The sequence below is a fragment of the Monodon monoceros genome, unplaced genomic scaffold, assembly GCF_005190385.1.
Source record: "Monodon monoceros isolate NGI ecotype Baffin Bay Population unplaced genomic scaffold, NGI_Narwhal_1 Super_Scaffold_19, whole genome shotgun sequence".
NCBI lineage: Eukaryota > Metazoa > Chordata > Mammalia > Artiodactyla > Monodontidae > Monodon > Monodon monoceros.
Genome location: NW_021703775.1, coordinates 130,621 through 156,431, shown reverse-complemented (window position 1 = coordinate 156,431; position 25,811 = coordinate 130,621). Strand labels below are relative to the sequence as shown.

Sequence of the window (25,811 nt, the reverse complement as noted above, 5' to 3'; positions counted from 1 at the left end):
GTGATTTTTCTTTTAATATTCATGCTGTGAGTTACACTGGTTAATTTTCTAATGTTAAAACGTCTTTGCCTTCCTGGATATGAGGAACTATCTTTCTAAATATATGTCCCTGGATTCAGTTTGTTAGTAATTTGTTTAGGATTTTTGCATGTTTGTTTATGTATGAGATCAGACTGTAATTGTCCTTTCTCAGAATGTCTTTATTAGGCTTTGAAATGAAAGCCATGTTGGCCTTGTAAAATGAATTTGGGATGTTTCTTTTATCCATTTTTAGGGAATGTATTTGTTTCCTATTGCTGCTGTAACAAATTACCACAAATATAGTGGCTTTAAACAGTACAAATTTATTTATCTTACGATGTTGGTAGTCAGAACCGGACTAAAATCTAAGTGTCAGGCACAGCTGTGCGCCTCTGGAGCCTCCAGGGGAGAATCCCTGTCTGCCGTTTCCAGCCCCTGGAAGCGCCCACGTTCCAAGGCTTAGGGACTCTTCCGCATCGCAACCAGCAGTGCTGCCCCTCCGACCCTGCTTCGCCGGCCACACGTCCCTCCAGCGGGCCCCCTGAGACCACCCAGGACCACCTCCCGGTCTCAGGCCCTCTGCAGCCTGCTGCCAGGTGAGGAAGCACACTCGCCTGGCCCGAGGGCGTGGGCATCTCTGGGGTGGCGGCAGTGTCCCACCTACCACGGGAGAGCTGGTCAAATGCCTTTCCTCTTGAGACACCTGAGAGGATTCGCGGCCCAAACTGTAGGGGTATTTTAATTATAAATTGTCTTTTATTAAGAAATTTTGTATTTCTTATATCAGTAAATTAACTGTTTAAATTATTTTCTGTTGATACTTCTGTATTTTCTAATTTATCAAAGACACTTTAATGGCCCAGGATCTGTAGTGACACTCTTTTTTCATTCCCCGCTCTTGCCTTTTAACTTTCAGCCTTTAAGAAAAAAGACCGGCTTACTGTACAGAGAGGAAGAGGTTGCTGACGTGGCCACTTGCACGTGCTTTACAAACGTCGGTGGCCACGCAGCCCCCTCACGCCGTGGGTCTGGGGACCTGCGCCAGCTGCCAGATGCCCTCCTGCCTCGGAGGCCAGGCCGCCCCCCAGCAGGGCCGTCTTCTTCCCTAACGCTGCCTTTTGCCGAAAACGTAGCTACACGTCAGCTTTTGGCTCAGTGTACACGATGTACCTTTTCCTATCAGGACAGAAAGCTTTGGCTCACTCTTGTAAAGTGACGCAGCTGGTTTTTAAAAACTTCTATCTAGAAAAATTAGAGCATGTGATTACTGATTTATTTGGGTCTAAATCTACCATATTACTAAATGCTTTTTAGCTGTCGCACCTGTTTTATTTCCTTTATGTCCTTGCTTCCTTTTGGATTATCATTTATGAGACCAGTTTTCCTTCTACTGGCTTGAAAGGCACGTGTGTTCCCACGCGTACGTGGTCCTTCCTGAGTCTCACGTTACCCGGCTGACAGGACTTTTATCCTCTTCCCAGTTAATGCAAGAACTTCCTCACTGCATGCGTCCCACTCTCCCAACTTAACATGTCCCTGCAGTCTTGAATTTTTGTTCCCTCTATATTTCTAGCTCGACAGGACATTTTCATGGTTTTACACAACGTATTCCTTTGTGTGTCAGTATTTTTGAAACATGACCTAGTTATCCTCCTGCACATGCAGTAGGAGGACTCCTGGCCTGGACTTGAGTCCAAGTCCGCCTGCCCCTGGCCTGGCTTCTCCCCTGCAACACACCTCTCCCTCTGCTCCGTGAGCATCTGGCCTGTGAGTCAGACTTCCGCCTGCTCGCTGCGCTAGGCTTATGAACCCCTTGTCTGTTCCCTGCCTCCGTCTTCCCGGTCCTCTCTGTTCACTGATCCTCTCCGCTCCCCGAGGGCACAGGCTTCGTCGGGAGCCTGCTGTCCCAAGTATCTGGGTGGCCCTCGTCCCCTCCTGCTTCTGAAGCTGCTTCAGTCCTTCAAGGCCCAGTCACACCCACCCCCTTGGTTCCCTGCGCTCCACGGCCAGGGGCAGGAGCCCTTCTCAGGCCGCTCCACAGGGGCCTCATCAGTTTGTGCTCCCATTTCCTGGCCAAACGGGAAAATGGGGCCTAAAATGAGTTCATCTTCAAAATGGGGATAGTACTCATCCCGATAGTGCTTGGAAGCTGAAATCATAGTCTGTATGAAAGAGCTTAAAAATTCAGAGTCGTCGGTACAAAGATTAATGGTTGGCGGTGAAAGGCAATTCTTGTTTTACATGCTTTATGGAAAAAAAATAAAACATGTCTAGCTTTATTTTGTTTCCAGGAAATTTGACTTAAGCGTCAGTGGATAATACCTCACTCTGTGACCTTGGAGAATTAATAACCTTCATTAGGAGAAGCTGAGCGTTATCCAGGCGGATCTCACTGTATTTGCATATCCTGTGCTGATTGGCGCCATTTTCCCAACAGCATTTGCTCACTTCATGTCTGTGTCATGTTTTGGTAATTCTCAGAGTATTTCAAACTGCCTCATCATTATATTCGTTACGGTGATCTGTGATCGGTGATCTTAATGTTACTACCACGGCTTGCTGCTCGCTGAAGGCTTGGGACGGTTAGCCTTCTTTTAGCAATTATTAACTAAGGTATGTGCACTGTTCTTTAGACATAAGCTGTCGCACACCTGGCAGACTAAAGCACAGTGTAAACATAACCTTTATATGCACTGGGAAGCCAACATTCACGTGACTGACTTTATTTTGATACTCGCTTCATTGGGTGGTCTGGACCTGAGCCCGCACTATCTCCGAGGTCCACCTGTACTGTAATTGTTTAAAAACATTTTTGTTCTTTGCAGTGCAACTCTTCTAAAATACAATCTTATGTGGAATCCCAGATACATGAAGTGAATTCAGGATTCACACTGTGGGCGTGCACGTGTGGCAAGTCTTCCTCACAGCAGAGTCACTAGCAGCCCAAGGTGACGGCCCTTCTGTTCAGCTCCGGGTCTGAGGTAGGTTTCCGTGACCTTTTCAACTAGGAATTGAATAACTGTTTTAACATGCCAGCAACCACTCTGGCATTTAAAAGTAACTTTATGAAAGTTCAGGATAGCTGTTTGTACACAGCTTGATGTAACAGGCTACAAACAGCCACCACTCGCAGCACATCACGGAGCTCGCCGCGAAGCTCCTGGGCTAAGGCTCAGCGCTGCAGCACTGACCGGGCTTGGGAGGCCAGGCTACCTGCCCTCAGGGACTCACCGACTCTCCCGCTCCCACCTTCCAGAGGCTGGGCATTACTGATCCTGAGAAGAAAGTGCAGAGCTTTTCCTGTGATGCTTGTAACTTACTTTACTAAACTGCAGAAATGCAAAAATGGAATTTAAAGTGTTGGTCCTGGTAAGCTGTGCTACAAAATGAAAGGTTTTATTTGCAACTTAACGCAAATTCATGAAAAAAATACACTGCTCAGAATCTGACATGGGCTAAGTAAAACATTCTGTTATCTGAAAAATACTGCTAATATACCTCTGTCTTAAAATAATTCAAACATATAATTAAATTCTCATAGTTCTGGTAAGATGTTTAAGATCATGGTTTGCGAAAAGAGTTACAGGAATTTAAATGCAGTTTAGTGAAGATGTAGATACATTTTATTTGTCAGGTGTAAATGTCAGTTTCATTTAGAATATTCAAGTACAAAAAATGAAAACTTATGACTGTTAAGAAAAAGTTAGAAGCCATTAAATCGTTCTGCAAATACTGAGGCACTGAATTCAAATATCCTTTACAGTACGAATTATCTAAATTTTTATCTTTAATATTCAGATGTTCATAGTAACTTTTTTAAGAAATATTTTTAATAAGATGATTCAACTTTATTATTTATTTTCCCTGGAAGACAGTTTGCAACAAGTATGTAATACAGACTCATGCAAACAGTGTGAAGACACCCAGTTCCAAAGGTACTTATCACCAGAAAAGGGCTTATTTACCTGAGTGTTTCTGCTTTCAACATATTACACCCAGTTCCAAAGGTGCTTATCACCAGAAAAGGGCTTATTTACCTGAGTGTTTCTGCTTTAAACATGTTGTTTCATCACAACAACCCATGGACCACAACACTGAAGCACATATTATGTAATTTGATGCAAAAGCTTAGGATCATGTTACCAATTGGATAATTGTATGAAAAATTTTAAAGTTCTATAGAACTATTGAGCTTAGAGTTTCAGGTACATAATACGTTTTAAAACATATTCCCAAAAGTTTACCTTTAGTATGTACACAAAAGGTTCATCTTGGAATATGTATGCAATCAGAGCCGCAATATAAACGAGTCCTGTACTTTCAAAGGCACCGACACTCTTGTCACAGCAAAGTGACAGCAAGCACTGGGCAGCAGGAGAAATGATCTCGGTTCATCACAAACCAACAACTTAAACTTCTAACAGTGCGTGAGTAACGTCATCCAGTCTGGCTTATGTACTGACCTCATCCTTCAACTGTGGCCTTTTTGCCAGATACAGAGTAAGTGATACAGCGTAAGTGATACAGCAAATAAAAACAGCAAGAAAATCAAAGCATACTTCTCACAGTTTAATAACTTTGCTTGTGATGATCTTCTGTGATCTGGAACCTTTGTTTTACATAAAACTGGAGCTGGAAAGAGAAAAAAAACCTTTTGATTGGTACAAGAGAAAACTATATAGGAATAAAAATCACTTGTTTTACAAAGCTTTTACAGAAAGAGCAGATGTACATCGAGGATATGATAGGATATCTAGCCATGGGACTCTGGAAAAGAAAAGAAAAAACAAACACCAAAATTTCTTGAGGGGAAATTTTTCTGAGCTCTCAAACTATGGGCTTGGCCCTGATTTTGCAAACAGCCCATACCTTACTTCCGCAAGGTGACTGTAAATGGTTTTTCGCGTATGGAATAAAGTCAGGGGAGTCCAAATCTAGTAACACTGGACTAAGTTGAGATGATGATAAGATAAAAGACCCCTTAGCTTTATAATTCGAGGCACACTGAAAAGAAGTTATAAATTATATTTATACACTTTGGTCCTATGGATCCGAGGGTTCCACATCTGAGGATTCACCTGACTGAGGATCGAAAATACAATATTTGGGAAAAAATAACAGAAAGTTCCAAAAAACAAAACTTGAATTTGCCACTTGCTGGCAACTATATACCTAGCATTTCCATTCTATTTACATTGTATTAGGTGTTATAAGTAATCTGTAGATGATTTAAAGTGTACAGGAAAATGTGCATAAGTTCTTTGCGAAAATTGTGCCACTGTATATGAGGGACTTGAGCATCTGTGGATTCTGGTGTCCTCGGGGCATCCTGGAACCAGTCCCCTCCACAGATGACGAGGGTGGTTAACATTTTGAAATTCAGTGTATTCATTTTTTCTAGGCTCTGGGGGTGGATACATCAACGGACAAAACAGAGATCCACTCCCTGGAAGAGCTTATGTGAAAAGATCATACATGAGAATTCCTTCTTCCCCAAAACCATAAAATCCAGAGGCCAATTAAATGCACCCAAAACCGTGTGGATTTACTTCTCCATAGTTCAAAAATGGAAAGCTATCATCATGGGCAACGTTATGTTCTCCTACCTTTCTGAAGGTGACCAGTCTGAAATATGATGTGGCCATAAACCTGAGGGCTGCCCTTTGGGGCACGGGAGAACCTGAGCTCCCCACGTGGAGGGGGCTGGGTGCTCAACAGAGCGAGCAAACAGGCAAAGTGATGAGGACATTTAAGTGGGAGAAATAAATGAAAAAAAGGAAGAAAAAAACCCTTGTTTTCTAAGACTTCGGTTACGTTGTCTTTAACACATACCCCAGACCTACAAGCCTTGGGACCATCCCCCACCTGCTACCAAGGCCGCCCCGATGCACGGGGGCCCTCTCTACCTTCCTCTGTATCTTTACGTCCACCACTCGTTTCACAAGCTCTGACATCAAAGCACAGGAGTTCCAATCGATAGCCTGGTTCCCTTATTAAAATAAGAATTCTCATAAAATCATTATCAGAATTTGTTTTAAAAAAGTAAACCTAAGAATTACTTTTTTTAAATCAACTATTATGTCTATGATTCCCCAATATACAGCCTCTGTCAGGCATGAAATGTGACATAACTAACGGGGGGAGGGGTGGTCAGCAGTTACTAGACGTGCCCTGGAGCAGCCAGTGTCCCAAGGTCGCTGACCCTTACGTGTTGTAGCAGATTTTTATTTCGTTCATTCACTTCAGACTTTCACTCAAGGATGCACAGAGCACGGAAGACGTGCCAGGTGCCCTTCTAGCTGCTGGGGAATCAGCAGAGCAAGAGGGACGAGCTCTCTGCTCTCAAGGAACTGATGCTTTAGCTGCAGGAGCAGATGGGAGTAAGGGTGAAGCGCCCTGAAGGTCGGGGCAGTGAGACAGGCGTGGGGTGGGGGGCGCTTACTTCTTGCGGTCCTTGTCCTTCCGCACGTTACCACCCGGGGTCATAAAGGGCTGGCTTTGGTATATCTCGGAGGTAGCTTTCTTCTTAGAGAAGGCGATTATTTCTTCTTCCAGAAGTCTTCTCTTCTCCTCAAGCCTCAGCTTCTCCTCTTGGTGTACTCTCTTAAGGTGCTCAAACTTGGCCTGGAGCTATGAAGTGAAGTACGGTTCCCGCTGAGGGACGTGCTGGGGCAGCCCATGCCCCGGCACCTCCCCACTGCAGCCCTGCTCACGCGGCCTGCACAGTGACATGTGGAATTGCTCTAACTTTAACTCTGAATGAGCTGCCATGCAAAAAACGCATGAACAAAACATAAAAACAGCCTCATGCACAAACCTCAGTTTTTTAAACATTTGACCTCTTAGAGTTTTTCTTTTGCTCTACATTTTCCCCACAAAGCCTCTTCAAATAAAGTTTCAAAAATCCATTCTTAATAAAAGTGAGGGACAAATTACAAAAGCAAGTTATCAAAAAGAGGGAAAAAAGCCCTTATTTTCCAAATAAGTTTACTACGTGGTAGTGAAATAGCTGTTGACTATACTGGTGAACCTGTTTGGAAAGCAAGTGTCAATTTAAATCAAGAACCTTAAAATCTGTTATGTTTTTCCCATGGTCATTCACCTTCTTGAAATCTAAACTAAATCAAAATGTCCTGAATTTAGATTAAAGTTTTATACATAAATATACAGTTGACCCTTGAACCTTGCAGGGTTGAAGACGCCAAACCCCGCTGGTTGAAGATTCGCGTGTGTCACAGCTCCGTAAGCACAGACGCACCGGTGCAGTCCTGTGGACTCGGTGAGTGAGAAACATCCACGTATAAATGGGCCCGTGCAGCTCAAACCCAGGTGGTTCAAGGGTCAGCTGCACTGGCTGGGTTTACACCATAATTGGGAAAATATACCTGTGTCTCTAAGAGAGAGAACATTTTAAAATTCACTTATGCTAAATACACTCAGTGCAGTCATTAAAATGAGTTTTGCCAAAGTTTATAACAGTACAACATGAGAATTCCCTGGTTTGATTGTTGTTTATCTGAAAAAAGATCTAGAGACTTCAGCAGGTTCCTTACGAATCGGCTGTGGTGCCAAGAACACAAGCACAACATCTAGAATCTACATCAAAAAAATAACTTTGTTTTTGGTTCTCTGGTCTGGTTAGATAAATTTTCAATTAGCATTTTCAGTTCTGGGCAGCAACCTAACGTTTATACAAAAAGTAGGACTTGGTTTCCAGAAAGGATGGCTTGTGATCACTGAGGAAATTCATCAGAGGCTGAGGGCAGAGAGAGCAGAGAGCTATGCTGCTTCCTAATAAAAATCAGATGTTCCAGATACGGAGCGGGCTGGCGAGTGAACCGGCAACCCTGATGGCAAAGTTTACAGGATAGGGTTGAAACAGATGAAGTAAGGCCCGAAGATTCTCTTATTCCTGAGGATGTCATTTCCAGAGGGATCAGTTCCTTAGTATTTGCTTATGTAAGTGGTTCCTTATAAAGGAAGGAAGCATGTTCTTTATAAAAAGAAACATAAATAAATCGGTGGTATGAATACACAGACTGGCAGCTCTCTGAGCATGCGTGCACCCCGTGGATTTGGGAGGGGAGCGGGGCAGCTGGCGGGTGACGCCTGGAAAAAGAGGCCACAGGGCAGATTTACGTTATGTGAACAGAGATACATCTCTGACAGACACTTAAACGGAGGGTGCACACTTTATATCCTTAAATATCCTGAAAGGTTATGGAGTACTTCATATATCATTTATGAGGTTGACTAAAAATTCCAGGAAAACTATGAAGAGAAAAACGTCTTAGAAAGGGGTCAGGGGGAATGTGACTTATTCACATTCTGTGGAGTTCATGGCTTTCGTCAGTGACAGTCTGCTCCACCTGCAGGAAGCGCTCGCTCACAGCTCCAATATTCACTACAAGCCCTTTAACTCAGACACATTTTCAAGTTCTTCTGTGCTGTTAAACTACTCACGGATGCTCTGAAGCCTCTATGGCCAATGTGGTACGCTGCTGTCTCTTGTAAACCTGCTTCTAAGGACACTATACATGCTGTTGCTCAGTGATCCTTTTTAAAGTATCCATTTAAAAAAGTGAATACCAGAGACAACATTCCTCTCTTGCCAAACTAGTCAGTGTCTTTGACCTCTGTACTTGGCTGGAGACCCCGGAAGTGTCACTGACAAGCACCCAGCGCTGCGGCTCAGCTGCACTGAGTGCAAACCTCGCTGCTCATCCTGGACTCCCCACGTCCAGGTTCTAGTGCAGCTGTACTTGTTTACTGAAAATTATCTAGAATACTTTTAGAAACAGGAGAGGCATAAATACTAAGTGAACAACTAACCAAGAAACAGACTTGCATATAAAATTCAGAAGTAGTAACATTTTAATGTTGGTCACGCACTTCACCTGAGGGATAAATATAAAGTGCACTTTTTCTTGTGGTGGGGAAGGGCTGTGCATCCAGGATGATGTTAACAAAAGATGCACAAAAGAAGCCATTTAAACAGTATCCTGACATGATATCTGTCCTGTGCATCTGCCTACTCTAGTTACCTGACGTTCACTGCATTTTCAGCTAACTCTGTACTATACATGAAAATCGGCCAAATTCATACAAAAGGTGAATTGCCAAGGATATTTTAATAACAAGGCCATCTAATACAGACTTAAGTAACGTTTTGGGTTACCTGCCAGTATCTTATTGATGTAACTAGCTTTGAATGTCCCACTTTGCCCAGTAGAGACCTGGTTTACACCTACCTATTGTCCAGTGTAACTACTAAAAAGCCTCCTTTCCCTCTAAAACTGCACTTACACTGACGGTAGATTATATGGTCCTCCTTGGTCCTTCAACTGATGGCTTTTTTTTTTAATTTTTAAAAAAATTTTTGGCTGTGTTGGGTCTTTGTGGCCTTGTGCAGGCTTTCTCTAGTTGCGGTGAGCGGGGGCTACTCTTCATTGCGGTGCACAGGCTTCTCATTGTGGTAGCTTTTCTTGTTGCGGAGCACGGGCTCTAGGCCTGCGGGCTTCAGTAGTTGTGGCTTGTGGGCTCTAGAGCACGGGCTCAGTAATTGTGGCTCGCGGGTTCTAGAGTGCAGGCTCAGTAGTTGTGGCACACGGGCTTAGTTGCTCCGCGACATGTGGGATCTTCCTGGACCAGGGCTCGAACCTGTGTCCCCTGCATTGGCAGGTGGATTCTTAACCACTGCGCCACCAGGGAAGTCCTAACTGATGGCTCTTGAGTTAATCATCACTCATGCGAGTGAAGGTGACCCCCAGATGCCCTGCACCAGACCTGACTCTAACGTACCAGCCTTGCAGGATGAAACTGGTCATGAGGGAACTTACTAATATTATTGTAATATTAATGAAACAGGCCAGTAATCTGCTTCTAAACCTATGTAATTAAAAGTTTAGAACTCTTGTGACAACTTGGTTTAAACTAACTTCATTAGTTTTAATGTTCTTAACACGAAACCGCTTGAATCACAAAAATAAACATCTATGAAGCACCTACTGACAAATAATACTTCTCTTTTTCTTTCAACCATTTGGTCACCCTGAATTTTCAGTTTCCTTTTAAACAATATGCATTTAAGCAAAATATTCTTATGTGGGGTTTGAAAAATTAGAATTCAACTATAAACCACCTCTACATCTTCTCTCCTCACTGGAGAAACTGAGAACCATGATGTATGAGAAAGAAACTCTTACCAGAGAAGCATCTACTAATCAAAAGAAAAATCAGCACCCTATTTCCTACTCATCACAACTCCTTCCTCAATATTTGTATTTAAAAATAACTCCAGGGACTACCCTGGTGGTCCAGTGGTTAAAAATCTGCCTTCCAATGCAGGGAATGCGGGTTCTATCCCTGGTTGGGGAACTAAGAACCCACATGGCGTGGGGCAACTAAGCCTGCATGCCACAACTACTGAGCTTGTGTGCCACAACTAGAGAGGAGCCCATGCATGCACTGCAACGAAAGATCCTGCGTGCCGCAGCTAAGACCCGACACAGCCAATAAATAAATAAATATTTTAAAATAAATAAAAACTCCAAACTAGGGACTGTTTTCAAATAAGAGACTGAACAAAACAGAACACCCAAATGCAATGAGACCTAAGATTGAATTCTGGTTCAAAAACAAAAAATCACCGAACAGAAAGCAACAATAAAAGACAATCTTGGGACGAGTGGGGAAATTTGATTGTGCACTGGGGATTAGGAGAGTCTGTGGCATTGCTATTCCTGTTCTTAGGTGTAGTACTGGTACTGTGGTTATGGAGGAAAATGCACCTGAGCTTCAGAGATGCATGAAAGTGCCTGTGATAAAGTGTTGTGATGTCTACAACCAGCTTTCAGACGACCAGGGAAACACACACACTAAAGACGGCAAAATGTCTATCCTAAATCTAGGTCTGGGGAGGGACACAGGTACCCCGTACTTTCACTTTCCCATTGTTTGAACTTTTTCAAAATAAAGATCAAAATTCAAATTATAAACAAGATAGATTATTTTATAAAACCACTTACTACAGGGTTTATTGAAATAGCAAGTACTATAAGGGTACTTAAAATAATAAATTTGTAGCATTAAATTACTTTACAAATAACTCTTCAGGAACTCTTACATCAGCAAGTTCATTTGTATTAACATTTCTGTCTTCTCTTAGAGATTCCTTTGTGCAGCTCATCCTTTTTGACCCTCATCTTAAATGTGGCCATTTATTTAAAAGCAGCCATTACAGTAAAGTCTACAGAAAATACCTTAACTCAAGTAAAACTAAAACTGATCCTTGGAGAACCAGAAGCAAACCAAACTCACTGCGGATGGTTTTGCGCCCAGGCTGCCCAGACCACCCACCTCCAGGAAGCCTGACTTCAAACTCAAAGGCTAGTTAACAGCTCTCAGAGTCACCTACTTCAAACAACAATCCCAAGGACTCAAAACTCTCAGAAAAGGCTTTATCAAGCCACAGCTAAAACACTTCTGGCTCCTGGTTAAGGTATTTCAAACGCTTCTTAGTAACCTAGTCCTTTACAAGTCCTCGATAAACCACTTCTAATGGAAGACACCTTGTTCAAAAAGGCAAAAATTTCTGTTTCCAGCCTGTTCTTTTTTTTGGAAGTCTGCATCCAAAGAGTATGTGTTAAAATACAATAGCTACTTTTTAAGGAACAACTAGTTTTCAAAACCATCTCGGAATTCTTGAGATAATTATCCCCAGGTTAACAGGACACCCCAAATAAGTGCACATCCCAACAAACCAGCGCACTTGCCTCTCTCTCAGCTTCTTTCAATACAGCTTCTTTCTCCTTCACACGCTGTACAAACAACTGCTTCATTTCTTCCTCCTTCCTCTGACGTTCACCATAAAATTCGTGTCTTTTGGCTTCGTAGGTCTCCTGAAGACTGAAAAATTATTTATGGTACTCTCATGTTAGCGAGATTACATCACAAACTTGCGAACACTCGATGCGCGTTAGGCCCCGTGACCATCACAGCACACGTGGCTCCAGGGAGCGTGGACCTGTCTGCGGGTCCCTGCTTTGCCGGTGCTCCCAGAGGTGCTCATCTCACCCCAGATGGATTCCTCCTTCCACCTCTGTTGGTTCCTCCCCTCCCCTCATTGCCACGTCCGATCACCAGGCTCTGGGGGCTCAGCCTAAGACCCCGACATCACTTCAGTCCCGTCTTGTTTTGATTTCTACAGACACCGTGTTCAGCCCAACTTGATCTTTGTGCTTTTCTGCCTTCGTTACTGGAGTAATCTCCCAGCTGAGCTCTAGGCTTTTAGTTCCTCTTTCTTTCATTTCGTCCTTCCTGCCACTCCTAAGATTTTTCCACCAAAAACAGACATCTCCTTATCTTTTTCCTCTGCATTAGTTATATTATCTACAGGATAGCAGCACTTCAGAAACTTCACAATCTGGCCCAACAGACCCAATCCCCCTAAGGTTTCAGCTGTACCAACCTAACCTTTGTTCCTAAGACATGCCACACGTTTCATGCTCCAGCCACTGCCCATTTCCCAGCCCTCCCTCTACTCACTAGTCCTGTCCCTCGCTTCTCCAGTCTCCCCAGCTGGAATCCACTGTTCCTCCCAAGCACTTCCATGGCTCTTTGTTTATACCTCTTCCTGGCACTTACACCCCACCTGCCTCTCTCTCCTAACAGCTCAGCATCTCCATAACCCAGCTATCCAGTAGAGCCCTCCAGATGTTTCGGTTTCTTCATAGATGTTCATCTAATGATAGAAGCTGCAGGGAAGTAGAGCCAGTTTAACCAAGCAGGGCAGGGACTGTCCTGGAACGCCACGGCCAGTGCCTGCCTGTCTTACTTGTGGCATTTCAGAAGAACCACAGACCTTATATCCGGCAATGCAGGGCCCTTCCATTTCAGCTCACTTGGAGAATATCCCCAAGGTTTAACAGGGAACACAGATTCACTTTCCAGCTGTGTCACAGTTAGAAATTTCTATTACTTATAAAAATATAGCTAAATAGATTTAAAATGTGATGAAATTCAGGAATTTTACTAATCTTATAACTGGAGAAATCTTTCATGGCTAGAACTGTATAAATTTAAGGAAAAACAAAGGAAGAAATGTTACACCATAGCACTTACAGCTGAGCATGAGTGTGTGGTACTCAGAGCATGTATTCCAAGGAGGAACAATCCTACACATTGTCTTTAAGAGCAAAGTTCATAAATGTACAGAATGCCCTAGATAACCACATAAATGCCTCTAATCTCGAGGCATTTTACTTTTTATAAGGTTTTTTGTTTTTCTGTGTTTGTTTTGGTCTTATTTTAAAGAAGCCTCTAAATCGATCAGGTCACCTTCGCCCACATTTCACTGGTCCTATACTGGACTGATAGCCTTTAGTGGCAAACTTAGTTTAAATAATGTATTTAAATCATGTCAAATCAAAGTTTTAAAAAGTTCTCACTAATTTACTTACACAAGCACTTGAGTTGTTCAGGAGGAAAATCAAGCCACCTGGCAAAGAGAAAAGACCAAACACTTGCAGAATAGCTGCTACCAGCAGGGACTGGTCTGGACTCACTAATTCCCGCAGCGCCATGCAGAACAAAGCACTAACACTGTCCTTCAGGAAAGAAGACGACGCTCGGAGAGGTAAAGTCACCTGCACAGAGGGACAGAGTTAGCAAGTACAAAGCTGGGGCTGGAACTTGATCAGACGTGCTCCAAAGCCTGTAACCCTAACCAGCATAAATCCCGCCTACAGTGGTGCCTCAGCAAGAGGTAAAGAGGAAACACTGGTCCCACGTGTTCTGCATCCATCGCACACGCCCACTGTGACAGGTAAACTCACAGAGCCAACTGCAAGGAAAGAGACCGCACTGTCTTTCAAAAGGTGGTAATGAAACTCTGAGAGGGCCTGCAAGGAGTGGCTGTGAAACTAATACAACCACTGTTGACTGCCATGGATCTGAGAATGAAAAAGAGCTCTCCTGCTGCCGTGATATTTAATGCAGCATCCTACCCTAGTTGCAAACATCACTGATTGAAGGCAGAGCTGAAAATGAAAGAGGAAGAAAATGCATCCTTGATTGCTCGTGCCCATCAGGAAAACCGCTGCGTCCCCCTCACTCAGGACCTCCCTGAGCTCCAGGTGCAGCTCTCACAGGCCTGATGAGCGTCCACCACAGACCAAGTGCAGAAAGACACAAAGTTTATGACACAAAAAATTATGCCAAACACTTAAGAAACTCTAAAATACCACACAAATCTCCCTTCCAGACTCTGAGGGCCCAGAGCACTTCAGTGATGGTAAACGAGACTGGTTTTGTTCACCTAAAATAACTTGGGGATTTGAGGTTGATAAAAGCATGATTCATGTAGTTTAAATAAGTAAACATCAGTTAATTAAGACTACAGGGGTACACATAATGCCGACCCCCTGGACCTCATGACAAGCATGAGATGGGTGTGGGTACACGGGGACACAAACCATGACTCAGCATAACCATTCAAGTGAAACAGAGATGGAGACACTGCGGGGCTGCAGAGAGAAAGGCCGGGCCATAAAGAGCAGAGCGCAGCCTAACAGGCTCATGTAACTTAACTGTTCTTATTCATAGATACAATACTGAGGGACAGATTTTACGTGCCAACCAAATTATAGTGACTGTTGTTGTACACATCCCAAATTAAATGGGAAGATTCCTAAGAAAACAGAATACAAGTTCTTAAAACCACACTGGTGAAACCTTCCTAGACCTCAGGCTATAAAGAACTACAGGAATTTTATCAAATAATTTATTCACAAATGAGAAAGCACCAAGAGGAGAGAACATTCTGCTGCGCTTGACCCAAGGAATCCCATCTCATCAGGACTGCAGGCCTGGGCAGAGTAGAGGGCCACCAGCTCCCGGGCAGGTGGGCAGGGCCTCCCTCACACTGAGCTCGAGCCCCCGGCCTTCTTGCTTGTCCTCTGCAAGCAACCTGCAGCCACTCCTCCTGCCCACTCTGTAACCTGGCCTCCACTGAAGAGCCTCCTTTCCCAGTTTTCCATTCTTCACCTGTCCAGTGGGCAGACGCTCCCCAAACTGAGGCAATGCTAAAAAACGGCTGTTCTGAGTGCCCGCCCACCATCTCTCTCTCCTGTTGTATTATTATTCTGGTTACCTTTGGAGAGCTACTTCTTCCCACGGGATGCATTCTGGTGGGACAGGCAGTCAGGCTCACACCCACCCAGCCAGAACACGGGCACATGTCCTAAGCTGGGCCCGCTGGACATCCCCCTTCCTGGAAGGAAGGCTGGAAATGGTTTGTTCATGAATGAAACTGGTTTTCTCCCTTCAAATCTGCAAGCCCTGGGCTTCCCTGGTGGCGCAGTGGTTGACAGTCCGCCTGCCAATGCAGGGGACGTGGGTTCGTGCCCCAGTCCGGGAAGATCCCACATGCCGCGGAGCGGCTGGGCCCGTGAGCCATGGCCGCTGAGCCTGCGCATCCGGAGCCTGTGCTCCGCAGCAGGAGAGGCCACAGCAGTGAGAGGCCCGCGTGCCGCAAAAAAAAAAAAAAAAATCTGCAAGCCCTGGCCTGTGCTGTCCTTTTTGACTCAGATGGCGTGTTCCTCGTTATTGTCAAAGAACGGTCAAGGGAGCAACTGGACTGTATCACACTGCTGTACTTCCACAGCAAAACCCTCTCACTTTCAACACGGCCACCTCTCCCTTCTTGAGACCCTCTTCACTTGGCTTCCGAGGCACGACCCTGCTGGTTTCCTCCTTCCCCTACCCTAGGCTTCTCAACCGCTTCTGTCTGCTTCTTCTGCTGACACACATTCAACGGACTCAAGGCTGTTTCCAAGGCACCTTTCTTTCCAAATGTACTTCTCTCTCCAGGCATCTCACCCATACGCAGTATTCAATTAACCACCTCTTAGTGCCTGTGACTCTGAAGTTCATCCCTTTGGCCCAGCCCTCTCCTCTCTCCTCTGAGCTCCAGATAAACAGCCAAAGTGCCTATGTGACACTGTCACTTGGATGTTTCAGAGGAAACTCTAAGTCCCCAGGTCCCAGCTGAGCTAACGATCTCCATCCTGCCCCACAGAGCAGCCAGTGCGCCTCCAGAGACACTGCCTTGTGAAGGGTACAGCTACCTGCCGAGCTGGAGAAACCACTGATCCAGGCCAGCAGAAGTCTTCTTTTGGCATCTTCTGCTCCTTTACCTCATTACATCTGAACAGTCACTAAGTTCTTTCACTTTTATCTTCTAGATGTCTCTCAAACACACCCAGTTCTGTGCTTGCTGCTGGCACTTAGCTCCTCAGCACCTCTGCACACCCTCTGACCCCTCCCTCACACTGCAGCCAAGAGTGATCTTTTAAGTGCAAATACCGTATCGGTATCACTCCTTCAAACTTTGTGTCTTTCTCCGAGGACAAAGACCAAATCCCCACCAGGATGCCCTGCTCCTCCGACCTTCCTGCAGAGACTTAAAGGTGCCTTTCTCTCTCTGCCTTCCAGGTCTCTGCATATGTCTCCTCTGTTTTCCCCAGGTAGTAAAAGCTCAGAACAATAAGAGCACTGCGAACACTAGATGCAGTATTATTCACTGCTGACTCCAAAGTATCGTCTCAGCCTTCACTTCTCCCCGAGCTCCAGATTCGTTTATGAAATAACCTACTCTAAGTCTTCACCTGAAGATTTAATAATCAACTGAAATGTAACATGTCCCAAACTTCTCAGTTACCCACCAGGAAGTCTACCCCTTCCCCCGTCTTGCTCATAACAATAAACATCACCACCGTTCACCCAGGTTCTCAGGTGGAAAACAGTAACTGGAGCCACCACCCTGGCTTCCTCTTTCCTTTACATCCATATCCAGACCATCAGAGAGTCATGTTGACGTCACCTTCCAGTCCTATGTGGTGACCATGCTTCTCACCACCTCCGCCACTGCCACGCCAGCACAGGCCCCTGTCTGCTCGTACTTGGATGCCCACAGCAGCCTCCTGCCCGGGCCTCCTCACTCCCCCAGACCCTGATCACCACACAGGGCAAGAGCATCTTCCTCTCTGCACCCACGGTGCACACCTGGCCAGTGACCAGCAGGAAGTGTCTGCTGAAGGGCTGAGTGGGAATTTTCATTTAAATGTGATTCTTCGGCTCCATACCCGGAAACTGCGAACCTGCATTTCTGAGTCCTCCACAGGTGACTGATAACTGAGCCACCAGGCACCTGAATCCCTCTCCTCCAGCATGCAAGGCCACCCCGCCCGCTGTCACTCAGGATCCGCGTCTCCTTCAGGCACGTGGGGACCCCTCACCACCCACAGACTTGAAAGAGCGAGAAGTGAAGCCTCCTGGGAAACACGAAGGGAAGCCAATGCTAGATGCTTTCTCTTCAGCAGAGAAAATCATCGCTTTACCAGAGCTGGCCCGTAACTAGTGCTTCCTTTACAAGATATTTTCCTAAGTTTAGTCATTCCAAAACTTTCATCAGGATAAAAAACAACAGCTTTGTAGTTAATATGATTCATAGTCCAGGTTTTTAAAATAATAATCAATACTCTTTCACCTTCTTCACATAAATACAAAAATAAAACCAAATAATGAGAGATTTTTCCTTTGGTTACTCACTTCAGCGGATGCTGAAATCCTGGGCTTCTGCCCTGTGTCCTGCCTTCTACTCAAACTCCCTGAGTCGGGTAAGGACAAAGACCTCCGAGGGCGGCATGGAGAGCAGAGTCATTAATCGTAGCAGGTGGCGCCACCTCACGATGTGGGAGACTCTCTGTCATCCTGGGCAGACGGAGAGGCCCACCCCACCTCCCTCCCTGGCTGCTCACCTGAGCGGCTTGTTCTCTGGGCCCGTGTCTGTGAGGCCCATCTCCTCCAGTTTGCGGCGCCGGTACAGCTCGTAATGCCTCGTGTGCGTCTCGTCTCGCAGATCCTCCATGTTCGTGCAAATGAGCATCTCCCGGAGCTTGACAAAGTCGCAGTGGTTTTCATTTTCCACTAGCCGGAAAACAGAAAACAGCAACACCGATTTTTAATCCTGACATATAATTAGTATTTGTTGAATGGACGAGTAAATGAAAACACATTTGAAATAACCCAAACAGCGAAATGATCAGTCTGATTAACAGCTATGGTTGTTTCATACAAGTAACCAAGGAAGCAATTCTTGTATTACACACACCGAATTATAGGCGATATTGATTAACAGAGGTTTGCTTAAATTTAGTAGCCAAGGATAAACAGGAAATAGGAAAGAAATATATTCTATTCTGTACCATATGCTCCAATCATTTCACTAGTATTTTGTTAGCAGTTTATAAACCATCCTCAGGACATTTCACATACCGCCTGAAAAGAGTATGTAATATTTTTTCACTAAAACTTCAAGGTGGTAAATTCTGCACACTCGAGAACACCACCTGTGCCTGCTGTAAACATCAAATTCTTGTCACACAATGCCACATTTGTGATTCTGCGTCACATGTGTTACTGTGATCAATCGTTTTAAGTACAATTATTGCCTTTATATTTTCTGTACATTAAAAATGTTAAGTTTTGTCAATATTTTCCACTAATTACAAAATTTGTCGACTTAAAAAAAGCACTGGGGCTTCCCTCGTGGCGCAGTGGTTGAGAGTCTGCCTGCCGATGCAGGGGACAGAGGTTCGTGCCCCGGTCCGGGAAGATCCCACATGCTGCGGAGCGGCTGGGCCCGTGAGCCATGGCCGCTGAGCCTGCGCGTCCAGAGCCTGTGCTCCGCAATGGGAGAGGCCACAACAGTGAGAGGCCCGCGTACCACACACACACACACACACAAAAGCAGCACTGGGAAACCAGTACCAGCAGGGGTAATCCATTCCCCATCAGTTGGCATCATGAATGAATGAGCCAGTCAAGTGCTAATTACTTACTCATTGTAGAGTTAGACAAATGCTAAAAATTATTACTTGGCTGACTGGTTTGTTTGGGAAATAGTTGGCAATACTTTGATGAGTAAAAATATATAAATTTACAAAGTGGTTTATTGTGTCACAGAATTATCTAGTACTTAGTTTACGTACTATGTTTAAACAATAGTATTTACACTCAAATTTTGTTCAAAGTACCCGACCAGTGCCTCCCGCCTTCTGAACGTCCTGGTGCACCTGGGCAGGTAACATGATCTAAGACAGGAAGTAGGGAGGCTGTGCCTTGTGCCTCTGCAGACATGGCTAAAACAGAACAGAGCCAACCCTTCTGACAGCCAATCATAACCCCAAATCAGCATCACCTCCTAGAACGCATTAAATTCAACTTTCAGGCTGTCAGGCAGCGCACATATCCTCGTTTATCTCCTTTACCTTGTACGATGCCCCAAGGGTACTGGCGAGCTTTAACCATCTTATTTCCAACTTTCACCTCATCCATACTTCCTACCACAGCAAACGGCAAGTGTCCCTGGAAAGAAGCCAGGACATCAATCACATCTCATACCAGTAAAAACAGAGAAGAGAAAATTTACTAAATAACAAATGTGTTAAAGCCAAATGATCTGCTGTGCCTCAGCTTTTAAAATGTGCCCTGTGAATATGTGTTCACAGCTGTTCACGTGTATGCCAACTGTTCTACAGAGTCATCTTCAGGCCCTAGAGAGAGAATTATTTACTGAGCATGCCCCACACGTATTCCTATTTTGCTGCAAGAATACAAAAACAGAATTCTAGCACAGGTATCATTTCCCTCATTATTATCTTGGTCCTAAAAGACAAAGATAACGTTGAGGAAATCACACACACACACACCCCATATAACCAAAGTGTGTATATATATAGTGTATATCTACATATATAACACTAATATAAAATAATATTTAAGTCCCAAACTCATGCTAAATACAAATGTTATAGAAATTTAGAGGAGGGAGAGGTCTCTTTGGGCAGGAAGACACAACCCAAACTGGAGACGGATCAAGCAGAATAGGAAGAACTAGCATAGTAAGGAGAAGATTTTGAACAAAGATACAATAGCTGGATTTAATAGCAGTGAGTAGACCGTCCTGTCTGAAGCTGAGGATGAATGTAGGGGAAAAGTCTAATGTAAACAGTATCATGTTTAATATTTAATAATTGACAATATTTAGTCTCTTAATTGCACCCCTCTGAAAACTTATTCCAGGTGGGCACAAAAAACAAATTAGATATAAAGACAATTTAACACACAGAAATTAATATCACTTCCCTTTACATTAGTCAGCTTTCTATATATTTAAGTATCTTAATATGAACAAAGTATGAAAAAATCAGAAAAAAGGGGAGAAATGGAACAAACAGGTACTGAATGTCACTGTGTCAGGCAGTGAACAAAGCTGTATCCTCACAACAACCCTTAAGACAGGTATTATTAACCCAATTTCATAGATAAGTTAACAGTCTCAGGGAGGTTAATAATTCCCACAAGAACACATGGTAAAGTCTGACTCCAAAACCCGTGATCCATCAAAATATAACCAATTATTTAAGAAATCTGGTAGCCTCAAGTAACACAAAGAACTTAGTCATCCTCAATCACATTAAGTTATGTATAATTAAAATATACTAAATATATTCTATATTAAAATATTAAAATAATTATGTGAATATTTCATATGTACCTGTGACCCTGTAAGGGAGAATGAGCTTCAGTACCAGATTAGAAAGCTCTCCTTAAAGATTTTAAGATCCTAAAGCATTCTGAGGGAGGCCGTAATGTCTTCTCATGTTCTTAAAGAAAGGACAGAAAGGAATCTTTCTAAGGCAATTAAATATGGTTCCACAAAAGATGAATCCCGGTCTCACAGATGTATCACTTCATTTAGGTGAAAGTAGGGAGGAAAGAAAAATGCTCAAAAATATATTCTCATTATACTTTTCCAACTCTAGAAAATAAAACATTTCCCTATACTGGACTCTTTCAAAATTCACCTTGTTTTGGAAGACAGAAGTGAAAATACATTAGAAGCAGTGTTACTTACTTATAAATCACTTTTTTCATATGTAAAACAGAAATAATATTCAGTTAAGCGCTTACATTCATTGAAGCATTGACTTTAGCAATAGTTTCATCATCTGTTGGGAACTGGTATATCTGAACACCATTGCTGACCAATTCACTCATAAGCTTGATCTTAAACTTCTGTAATTCAGTTTTAGAAATTGCATCTGCTTTGGCAATCACTGGTATAATGTTCACCTATTAAGAATAAAGAGAAACAAAATCTCATGATTGAGGATTTATTTTTTAATCCTGAAGCTTTTGCATTCAAAACCACTCAGTCCCTGACAAATTTCCTTGACCTAGATCAGAGGACAGGCAAACTACAGTCCACTCACTGCCTGTTTACATAAATAAAGAGTTACTGGAACACAGCTAGGCCCATTCATTACACATTACATATTTCCTATGGCCACTTTCATTCTATAATAGCAGAAGTGAGTAGTTGTATCAGAGGCCCACGACCTGCGAAGCCTGAAGTATTTACTACCTGGCCCTTCACAGGAAAAGCTTGCCAACTCCTGACGTAGAATCATTGGCTTCATTTTTACCAGATAATCGTATACAACCACTCCTACCAATGCTGGCCTTACAATAACTGCTTTTTAAAAGCAGAGCTCTGGCACTTCCCTGGTGACAACAGTGGTTAAGAATCCGCCTGCCAATGCAGAGGACACGGGTTCAAGCGCTGGTCTGGGAAGATTCCACATGCCGCGGAGCAACTAAGCCCGTGCGCCACAACTACTGAGCCTGCGCTATAGAGCCCTCAAGCCACAATTACTGAGCCCATGTGCCACAACTACTGGAGAACTCGGGCCTAGAGCCCGTGCCCCACAAAAAGAGAAGCCACTGCAACGAGAAGCCCGCGCACCGCAACGAAGAGTAGCCCCTGCTCACCGCAACTAGAGAAAGCCCACGCGCAGCAACGAAGACCCAACGCAGCCATCCACCCATCCATCCATCCATCCATACATACATACATAAATAAATAAAGCACAGCTCTTATAAAGTTCATCTTTCATCTGAATTCAGGTTTAGAAATCTCACATTTTCTTCTCTCAGTCTCTGACAATTCCATCATACACAAAATAAATAAAATGTAAGCCGTGAGCTGAAATCCACTGCATAATTCATTAAGAATTTTTTATTTCTTAATACTCTAAGCACTAAGTAATCAGGGTGACTGATCTCAGCAGACCTACAGAACAGGCCAAGGGCCTCCTTCTGCCTCTCATTTAAGCAGGTCCCTTTTCCCAATGACTTCATCTGACCTGCACCCCATTGTCAGACTCTTACCAAGATGTTGAAAGAAGATTTTACGAATACCAACTAAAAACGTTCATGACTCAAAGGAATAACTTTCTCAGCATTATTTTTTTTTAATTATTTTATTTTATTTTTGGCTGCGTTGGGTCTTCATTGTTGCACGCTGACTTTCTCTAGTTGCGCCGAGCGGGGGCTGCTCTTTGTTGCAGTGCACGGGCTTCTCATTGCGGTGGCTTCTCTTGTTGCAGAGCACAGGCTCTAGGCGCATGGGCTTCAGTAGTTGTGGCACATGGGTCAGCAGCTGTGGCTCGCGGGGCTCTAGAACGCAGCCTCCGTAGTTGTGGTGTACGGGCTTTGTTGCTCCGTGGCGTGTGGGATCTTCCCATATCAGGGATCGAACCCGTGTCCCCTGCACTGGCAGGCGGATTCTTAACCGCTGTGCCACCAGGGAAGTCCCCCTTTCTCAGCATTATTTAAAAGTCCTATCACTGGCCTGAGAGGAAGAGATGTGGGGTCCTGAAGACCAACTGACCTGCGACGCTAGTTCTGTATGATTAACGTCCCCACCAAAGAGTGATATCTCCACAAATTCAGGGGTTTATAGGTCTTTTGGGTTACTAGTTCGTTTTCAGTGAAAGACTTCAGGCTAAGTAGTCATGTGTGCCAAGAGAGTGAGCTATCAATGTGATTTTCAGAATGAAAGTGAAAACTAAATATCGTAATTCCTTTTCTATTCTTAAATGTATTTTTCTTCTCCAATTTCACACTGATTTACTGTGTACATTTGGATTTATTGGTCTTAAATACGTTCCAAAGGAGGTAAAGATTTTTCCAACTATCCATGAAATAAACTTTTCAGCAATTGTGGGTAAACAGCTTTGAAGATAAATTAGTCAAAGTATATAAAAATTTGATGCCAAGTTCTTGATTTTGGTATCATATAATATTGATACATGGATATTCTATAAATTATGCCAAGTTAGTAACTTCTAATTGATTCCACTATTAATAGCAGGAGCAGGCCAGTGTACATACATGACGTTAAGCTTTTTGATTGTAGCATATGCGCCTGAAACTGACCTTTGCTGAGGCATCTATTTCAAAGACATCCATTCGAATAAACCCACTGCAGCTGCGGACATAGCTACTGGCTACCATCAGGTAAGGAACCGGGCAGCCCTGCCTGGAGGACCCCCTTTCAGAAACCCTAGATGGCCAAGCCTGGAGCGACCTGCCTCTCCCTTGCCAGCCCCAATTTGCACGCTAGTGCTTTAAAGTCACCACCAAAGGGGGAACCTGTGAAACCCCAGATGCCTCACCCTCAGACCCTGATAGAGGCTGAGCCCAGGTTGACGACCCCTCCCTCCCTCCCCCCCACTCCCACCCCACCGTGTGGCCTTGAGTGTGCTGTGTGCCCTCAGGACCCGTAGGGACAACCCTTGCTCCTCGGAGTCCCGTGAGGCTTGTTGCTGATGTGCATCCTGGGACCCTGAGAACCAAGAGGGCTGGCCCAGCCACGACAGTGGCCCTGGCGGAGGGGGACGTGGCACCACCCGCACAGCAGGTAACTCTCCACGTGGAGGGAGCCGTGGAGCCCTGTAGTAAGAACAAGACACATTGTCGATTTAGTCCACCCTCACACCTGCCTTCGAGGGAGATACTCTCCTGGTTCTGGTTTGAGAGGCAGGGAGACGGACGCTCGGAGGGTAGAAACCTGCCAGGAACAAGGGGCGATTAGGTGGCAGAGCGAGTACTGCAGGCACCTCTGCTGCCACCAGACAAGCGCAGCCTGAGACAGAGCTGTGCACTCTTGCGTTTATGTCCCTTGAATAAGATGGGTTTCCTGTATCAGACTCAACTATGAAAACAACCGGCTAAATGGTCAGAACATCCGATCAGGTGAACAGACTCTCACATCAGCTTCCTCCAGGCCCGTCACAGCCTGGGGACTGTGGTACTTGTCAGAAGCCAGCCCATCTCTGCACCGACGCTGCACCCGCTGGCCCGCGTGCCTTCCACACCGACTTCCATACAGAAAGCAGCAGTGGCCAGATGTCCTCGCTTTCCCAGTCCTAGCTCACGAAATGCTCAGCCAGGTAACGGAGCTGCATCCCTCACACCATCAGAGGTCACAGGAGAACCCTGGAGACTTTTTTAGTGTAAGACAGTAGTCTTTAACTATCTTTTAAAGAAATAAAAAAAATCTGAAGTGAGTCAATTTGTAGATACTATATTTTACAGCTCCCTGAATTTATACATAGCTCATTGGCTCAGAAATTCAAAAATAGGTTTTCTGGATACAGTTGAAATAAAAATGTAATTTACTGTAATATGTGGTGAGACTTTAGACCTTGATCTTCATCAGTGAGCTGCTTCTCACTTAATATGTCATACAGTAAAGTTAGTGTCAAATAAATTCTATAGTTACGTGAAAATGAATACCCATATTCTGGCATGCAATTTAATCACTAAAAAAGGACTAAAATTTTATGTTAATGCTTTTTCTTTGCATCTCATCTCCCAAACTGAATTTCTCTGGAAAATATCCTAAAATTGAAAATTATCAAATGTTTTTAAAATGCACAGAATAAGAGTTATGACATATGTATATATCATATATATATCATAAAGATACTTTAATAGTTCCAAGTGAATGAACTTGGAACTATTAAAATGAACTGAAGCACGATGGTTGGTCCTTTTCCAAACCCACCTTGCTGTCCAGGCTTTTCATGGTCAAGAGATCCAGTGTCTTCAGAGAGTGGCCTGTTGGGGAGATGAAGTAGAGGCACACGTGGATGCGAGAGTCGTGGTAGTTAAAGAGGGAGCGTTTGATTTTCAACTCTTCTTGGAGATAGGCCTCAAACTGAGCGTCGATGTAGTCAACAATTGGTTGGTAGCTGAAAAAACAATTATTTAAATATTTAATACAATATATTCATGATACCTTAATAAGGTATATGCATAAATCTAAGTTTGAGATCAGTGAATAATAATAAGGTATATGCATAAATCTAAAGTTTGAGATCAGTGAACAGTTGCTATCTATGCTAAACAGATAACTTAAGTAATAAAACAATGTGCAAACGTGCAGGTACAAAGGCAGTACTTTGAAACCATCAGAACAACCTGTGCTTTAAACCATTTTATAGAAACAACACTGAACGTACACTAATTCCCTCTCACACTCATTCACACGCTGGAGCCCTTCTGGCACAGCTTCCCACACTTGCCAGGCTGCTGAAGGAGGGTAGGCGTCTAATTGCAACCAAACTGGACATGGCATATTATTCTGCTGAGAGAAGGCACGAGTATCAACAACTTAAAAGATACTTAAGTCAAATTCCATGACTCCCTGCTTCTGAAATCGGATCGTGAGGCGTGGAAAGCATTAACGTAGTAAGGAGGAAGGGCACACCCACGTGGAAGCGCCTAACTGGTGACGCAGGCATGACCTTATTTACTTACAAGCAAGGGAAAGCCCGTCGCAGCCGACACGCCGAGTCCTTGCCTGGACCCTCCTC

The 25,811-nt window shown here is 44.1% G+C and overlaps 1 protein-coding gene across 1 annotated transcript in view; it reads right to left on the bottom strand.

Annotated features, from left to right (window-relative positions):
* Positions 1 to 3,103: 3,103 nt before the first annotated feature.
* Positions 3,104 to 25,811, bottom strand: part of SEPTIN10 (septin 10) — a 53,574-nt gene continuing 30,866 nt past the window's right edge. The window contains exons 5-11 of the mRNA XM_029231909.1: positions 25,001 to 25,187; positions 21,058 to 21,219; positions 19,353 to 19,449; positions 17,841 to 18,009; positions 11,796 to 11,928; positions 6,464 to 6,651; positions 3,104 to 4,653 (exon numbers count right to left, since the gene is read on the bottom strand). Of these exons, the coding sequence (XP_029087742.1) occupies positions 4,638 to 4,653; positions 6,464 to 6,651; positions 11,796 to 11,928; positions 17,841 to 18,009; positions 19,353 to 19,449; positions 21,058 to 21,219; positions 25,001 to 25,187 (952 nt within the window). The 3' untranslated portion in view covers positions 3,104 to 4,637. The remainder of the gene's footprint in view (positions 4,654 to 6,463; positions 6,652 to 11,795; positions 11,929 to 17,840; positions 18,010 to 19,352; positions 19,450 to 21,057; positions 21,220 to 25,000; positions 25,188 to 25,811) is intronic.